Source organism: Hyposmocoma kahamanoa, unplaced genomic scaffold (assembly GCF_003589595.1).
Source record: "Hyposmocoma kahamanoa isolate Upper Pololo Valley unplaced genomic scaffold, ASM358959v1 88, whole genome shotgun sequence".
In the NCBI taxonomy this organism is placed as follows: domain Eukaryota; kingdom Metazoa; phylum Arthropoda; class Insecta; order Lepidoptera; family Cosmopterigidae; genus Hyposmocoma; species Hyposmocoma kahamanoa.
In genome coordinates, this window is record NW_020654466.1 from 3,731,049 (window position 1) to 3,738,273 (window position 7,225).

Here is a 7,225-nt window from a genome sequence, read left to right on the forward strand (position 1 = left end):
TATCGCGCGCGTAGTGACAACAGGCGTAGCCATACTACGGGGGCTGGTGTATTCATAGCCGTGGAGCGGTATGAACGACAATTTTTGTATAATAATATAGCATAATAAGCTTTATACAAATTTTATAACATACAAACTAGATACAACACAGTATACTTCGCATATTCGCTTCCTTTTATGGTTGATTTTACTATGCATCGATGCAATTACAGCCTATTACAATCATTTTACAATAAGCTATTTAAGAAACGAGGGTAAAACTATTTATATACAGTCGGATCGTCGTAGGCGGCGCTCGACGTCACTTTTGCGGACCTTAACATTATGAACTACGAAAATAAACTAAACTAGAAGAAAAAACAAGTTATCACAAAAAAAGGACAATCGTTCTAGCTGATTTTAATGTGTACCTTTTTTAATTATAATAACATTTTGAAATAAGTTATTGGAATCAAATAACAAACTATGCAAAACTAAAAAAATTTGGAAAAACCTGGCGGAATTACATACTTAAAAAGCTCCAACTTGTCATTTCGAACAAAATTACATTTGTAACTTGAGTGACATAATTCTCGCTAGATTTGTCTCGTTACATACATTTTTACATAAAAAAGTCAGTTACGTTATTTGATTCAATATTTCACTAATGGAATTCGAGATCAAAATTGTAAACAACTCTCACTATCAAACTGACAGATATCTCACAGATCATAAAAAATATTTTATTAATATTGATATTATGAGTAATAATTATTATGAAAAAATACCCTTCTGGGTAAACCAACCTTAAGAAACAATAGAAAAACTACATGAAATTTTTTTACCCTTTTTATCTTTTTTTTTCATCCCGTTTTCCATTGTGAAACATAATTTATTAGATGACATAATTTGACAGGCGCGTTAAGAGCATGAAAGGGAATAACTTTTACGATGGGCCTTTTGCATATCGAGAAAAAAATATAGGTATGCTCAAAATTTAATTGTCAAAATGTGGGCCGTCACACACTGGGGTGTGTGACTCCCACCACCATACACGTCATCGGCTAAATTTGAAAACCTCGTAACTCCGTTTTTGGACACCTGTCCCTTTTGTACCCTTCCAAGCTTAAAATATAATTTCTAGACATAGTATATGATTATGGCCGGAACGTTTGGCTACAAATTTTGTGCCTACTAAAAATTAAGTGTGAACATTACTGCGTTTCGTTTTGGAAGGGTAAGGGTGCTGGTGAAATTACAGACACACAGGACTTGTCAATTTATGTCTCAGAGTGACAGGCACAGTGGCAGTGCCCCTCAGATATTTTCGATTTAAGGCTCCGCGTGTCTCTGCAACTGTTATGGACAGGCGTGTAGCTTACCATCAGGCGCAGGACTTGTTCGTTCCGTCACTCGATAGTGTAAAAAAAGTTCACATTAATGGGCCGGACAATATCTACCAACCCGATCAGTTTACGGAACGTTTCGAACGATTTCTTGTGCAACATTTGTGTAAACTTGTATTTATATGAGTAGGTGTACTAAACAGCGAGTCGATTGCGCCTCATTCGGCAATGCGAGTCTACCGAATGCGGCATTCGAGCCTGTGTAAACATGCCATTACTTAGTTGCAACAAATATGTTATTTACGGCAGTTAGGGATGAACGAGGCGCTATTAATGTATAATAATACCTTACACACCTATACAGAACCTAAAGAAATAAGACTTGCTTGGGAAAGAACTTAATTCGCATCTTCTAAAAATAAATTAAAATACTTATTACACAAAACTCGTTAACATAAATGTTCACTTACACGAACTAACTAAAAATTCTATGTTAGTAAAATGAAAGCTTTTGTAATTAAATAAAACAAACTTAGGTGTATAAATGTCACTGGAAATAGCTTCTCTTCTTTCTTGATATCCTGCAATGAGAATGTTTTTCTATTATTTATAATTATTCAACTGATCTAAATTTACATTATCACACACATGTCTATGTCCAATCGTGATAGACAGCGACTACAGATGTCTACTTACTCAAACTTCTTTCAAGTTTGTTCATTGTAATCACTTTTCATCTGGCCTTTTCACAATAATTCAAAACTTATTTATTTGTTAAAACATAGGTGGTATAAATAAGAATAGTTTCAAGGTGTCCGGTCAAACATTAAGTAGATGTATATTTCATGTCACACAATTCGACCCACCTTGTATTTTATTCTTAAATTAAAAAATGGGAAATAAAAATTCAAATTTTTACCATAGACTTACGGAAATGACGTTTAGTATACCAGTTTCAAAATTGCATAATAGTTTTAGATGAAGCAAACATTCAATTTTGAAGTAGGGATGCAACGGAAGTGTTATAAACTCATAACTGAAACAGATGCTAAAAGGTTTCAACGAAATAGTTGCAAATATGGCTTGTACTTAGTTTAACAATTGCAATTAACGCAACACACAACTGCTAAAAAATACACGTCTCACCGCTAAATAATCCGCGCGCGCGCTTCATCCTTCGCGAACATTGTAATCTTCCGATTAAAGTTCTGTTATAAAAGTTGCGGAAACATAAACGGAAACAGATATGAAAAATCCTGCGGAAGCAGAGGTCTGTTGCATCACTATCCCGAAAATTTGTATAAGCTAAATGTTGATAAAAATTTTAGAACTAAATTTTGATAAGTGTGTTATGTATGTTAGAATACCATTTAATAACACAAACTGATGGTGGAGGATGATGACTGTGACACTTCATTTGACGTTTGTCATAGGGATGAGGTAAAATCGATAGATTATTAGTGTATTTGATTATTAAAGCAAAGATATCTTATAGTTTTATTTTTCTTACTTATTTTCAAAAATATAGAAGTTGTCAGTGTTTTAGTATTATATTGAAGGCAATATGTTTATTGCCTTCAACCACAACCATAATTCAAATAGAGATATTAGAAAATTAAAAAAAAACTTTTATCATATCATTAATTTATAGGTTTGAAAAAAGTGACACTGACATGTTAATTCATTTCCTATGATTAAAATTCATACTTTAAGAATGAATAGTCGCATTTATTCATTAAATTATCGGAAACAATTTTATCGATATACCACATCACTAGCAAATGAAGTATAATGAAGTAACCTTTGCACAACATCGTAAAAAAATAATGATTTAATTCCCCCCGTTTCTCATAAATAAGATTGATTTTTACTTGAATTTAATGCATTTACTTAAACAAAGGCTATTCATTTAAAAGTTAGGCTTATAAAAATAGTTTATGAAATAGTTTAATAATAAACATTTAATAGTTTAATTAGTGCACGTCGTTACAAGGTTATATTGTGTAGATTTTTATGAACTGTCAGGGATCATCCTAGATTATTTTTGTTTTTATTAATATATAATATATATATTATATATATATATATATATGATTATACTCAACACCAACAATGGGTTTGTTTTGAATTAGTCCGTGAGGGTAATAGACGTGGTGAGCCGTAATACAGATCTAGTTGCATAGTATGGACTCCGGTGCCTATTTTGTGTCGAGATAATAGACGTTTCTGGCCGCACAGGTGTTATGTCTATCGTAAATGTGATGGCACCGGTTCTCCCTATGCATCATTCGAAACTCAGCACTTTGCGGTAGAAGGAGATAAAGAGAGGTAACTTATAGTGTGAATCATAATTAGATGTCCAAAATGTAAACAAAGAAATGTCATTGTCAAAGTGTGAATGCAGGTGTGCTAAATCTTCTATTTTTAATGGCACTGGAAAAGTAAGAGGTTCTCATTTTATACAATTTTAATTTATCTATTACAAACTATTGAACAAGCACAAAATAATTTAAAAAACGCACTTCGGAGACAAGAAAACAGTTCAAGGAACGAAGCACAAAATGACATCTAAGATACGACAACGGGATGGCACAAAAAAATTTTTTTATCCATTTTTTTCTTAATAAAATATAAATGCGCATTTGACCTCCATCTTACCTGATGGAAAGTGACGATGAGGTCGACGATGGAGCATGCACACCTAAATAATGCCTATTCACTCTCGCTTTGAAAAGACCCAAGTTATAACGTTCAAGGACCAAGTCTGCAGGCAGGGAATTCCACTCCATAGCCGTTCGCCACATAAATGTGGAAGCGAAATGTGGAAGCGTAGCGCTTCGTGCGAATCTTTGGAATATCCACAACATAGGGGTGGAACCCAAGCTTACGCCTAGTCCCCCGGTAATGGAAAGGGGAAGGCGGAATTAAATCGTGTAATTAATCCGTGATATATTCTGTAAAATACCGATAAGCAGTGTGTTACCAGTGTAATAATATTATTATTAAATTATTTAAATGTAGTCTTGTATTATAATTATTGTATTAAACGAAATTAAGTAAAAATATATATTACAAAATGAGAATTGTTCTAAGTTTTAGAAGATGGCAGCTTAAAAAGTTATAAACGGTTATTATCTTCAAAAATAGGAAACTACCATATAAAATAATTTTTTTTGGTCAGTTATCTCCTATGTTTACATTTTGGACATCTAATTATGATTCATACTATACTATCAGTTATCTCTATCAGTGTGTAACTTACCCGGTGTCACTAGGGGAGAAGAAGAATCCTCTAGGTCTGGGTAGCGTGCTGGTCAACGGCGAGCCGAGTTCCGATGCCGGGCAGGCCCACTGCGCCCAGTAGTCGGATGGCAACCGCAGCATCAGCTGCATCACCTGCTCCATCAAGTCATAACTCATGACTACGTAATTCGTTCAAAGACTAATGTCACATTATAATTAAGAGGGCACCGAGCTTCTGGCGCTAATTGATTTTAGGTATTCTATGCGCTCCGTGTACGTGTGCGGGTCATATACGTTTTTAAAGCTGTGTGTAGCCCAAGCGACACAACCTCGACGTCCTTCGGCTGAAGCAGGACTAAGCCGGACAGGGAGAAGCGTGGCGGTTGTGACTAGTGGCGAACCGACATTATACTTTCCGATAAAACAATTTTCATTTCCCATAGTAGCAATACCTTTCGCAAACGGCGAAGGGAACATCGTGATGAACCCTGCATGGCACAGGTTTACAACCTTTGGGAAAAACGTTTAAAGCCTCCAACTCGCATTGGACCAGCATGAGAGATTATGGCCGAAAGTGTCTTTTTAAAGGATGTGACCGACGGTTTTGAGCAGTCACATTAAAGGCTTGGTCCACAACTTTTATTGTAATATATATAATCTTTTATACGAATAGGTAAAGAACAGGAAAAGGAAGAAAGGTGAAGGCTGTAACAAAACAAAATAATGGTATAAACACAGGTACAATCATAATATAATAAAAACATTCCTTACTTAAATTACATAGAGATTACACACGGTAAAAAGGAACTTAGCCCAAACGGGCCTGTATTTATACATATATTATGCTTTACAAGCAGTTAGGTTACATGATTTCCTATGGTATAACTGGTCAGAATTTGATATGAAGTCAAGCACGTCTGCTCGCTTCAGGAGTGTAGTAGTGAGGGCGACGGAATAAAAAACAGGAATTAAAGAACGATTCAAAATTTCAAAATAAAAACTAAGAACCAGAGAAGTGAGATAACAAGGTGGGATGACGATGAAAGAGGTCACAAGGAGATCCGCGCCCAGCAGGGGGAAAGATGATGGGGTCATCTATATGATGATGATTGTACATTATTTATTTACAAGATGTCTCGTGTACCTGGAACATCTGCGTAGTGGCGGTGTACATCTCCGCGGGCTGCGTCATGAGTCCGTAGCCCACCACAGTGGGGCCGAAGATCTTCGCCAGATTCTCAACCCCCATCTCGCATTCTGGACTCTCGGACACTCTGGAACGTGCGTTGGTTAATACTTAGAAAGGGTTAACAAACTCGAGACAAGTAACTCGCTCCATCTTTACGGTCGTAACATTATAGTAAGACGTAAGATCAGTCTTTCAAAAGCTAACATTCTCCACTAATCAATACAATACAATACAAAATAATCTTTATTGCAAACAAAACAAATACAAAAATAGACAAAAAACAGGGTACGACTTGTCCAAGCTATTTTGGAGTGACAGGACAAAAAAAAGACAATAATGTGAGAAAGAAATATTCGAATCTTTTAGATAATAATTCAATCTTTTTTAGCATTCCTTTATATAAATATGTCCATGAGGGTATATAAATTCGAATGAACGAATCGTGAATTAAAATTAAATTCATCACCAACATAATTATATAACAAATGGAGGCCGCATTTTTTTTATTTTACTATGTTTCAAAGGTGATTTTACCCTTCCATTCTTAACGTTCAAAAATAATATAAAACAAAGTTAGGACGAAAATATGTTTATCCGTAATTAAAAACGAGTTGAAACAAGTCTTGTCCCCCAATATACAGTAAAAGTGCGGCACTTTCGGACACTTCACTACCTAACATTGTTTAAGACATTTATTCAGGAGTGACAGGGCATCAATTTTACAATTTTTTCAAAATGGCGGTTGACAGATTTTACCGTATTGGACATTTCACTCTTACACTAATTTTTTTAATCGGACGTAATTCTATAAAGGCAACGATTTATTGTTAGACAAATTTCGCGATTTTTTTCTGTACGATAACGAGTTGCAGAATTTTTAAATTTACAGTGTCCATAACTATCACATTGTTTATTATATGAAAGCAAACTTGAGAATCCATCTTACTTACCAAATCATTATACTTTGAACTTACTTCTGCAAATGCAATATAAGGAAAGCGAGCGTGTCCCGGTTCGGCTGTGGCAGCTGGCTCACGGCTTGCACTATGGCAGCAGCAGCGTCGTTGGGCTCCGCCACTTTGGCGGCGTCCATGAAGTCTGCCCACAGTGCGCTGGAGACCAGCGGCTCTCGCAGGGAACGGAGGAAGTCTTTGATGCAGCCGCACAATACGTGGATGTCCTCGTTTCCCAGCTGGGGCGACCCGCAGCCGCGGAGGAAACGCTCCTATACATTGGGAATAGCAAATGATTATCTAGTAAAATCTGTTCAATCAAAATTTCAAAAACTTAATAATTTATTTATTTACAATTATTTAATAGATATTATATTGAAAGATGTATCAAAAGTATCTTACAAACTCCTAAAATAATACAGGGTTTTAATTTTTTAAGAATATACCTAAAAGACTTTATTTCATTTTTTATTTATTTAAATATAACAAATTTTCTTACGTGATTTTTAAGAATT

The 7,225-nt window shown here is 35.2% G+C and overlaps 1 protein-coding gene across 1 annotated transcript in view; it reads right to left on the bottom strand.

Moving 5' to 3' along the window:
- Nucleotides 1–680: 680 nt before the first annotated feature.
- Nucleotides 681–7,225, bottom strand: part of LOC113235822 (rac GTPase-activating protein 1-like) — a 19,819-nt gene continuing 13,274 nt past the window's right edge. The window contains exons 10-13 of the mRNA XM_026471730.1: nucleotides 6,732–6,982; nucleotides 5,713–5,842; nucleotides 4,588–4,721; nucleotides 681–1,906 (exon numbers count right to left, since the gene is read on the bottom strand). Coding sequence (XP_026327515.1) covers nucleotides 1,873–1,906; nucleotides 4,588–4,721; nucleotides 5,713–5,842; nucleotides 6,732–6,982 — 549 coding nt within the window. The 3' untranslated portion in view covers nucleotides 681–1,872. The remainder of the gene's footprint in view (nucleotides 1,907–4,587; nucleotides 4,722–5,712; nucleotides 5,843–6,731; nucleotides 6,983–7,225) is intronic.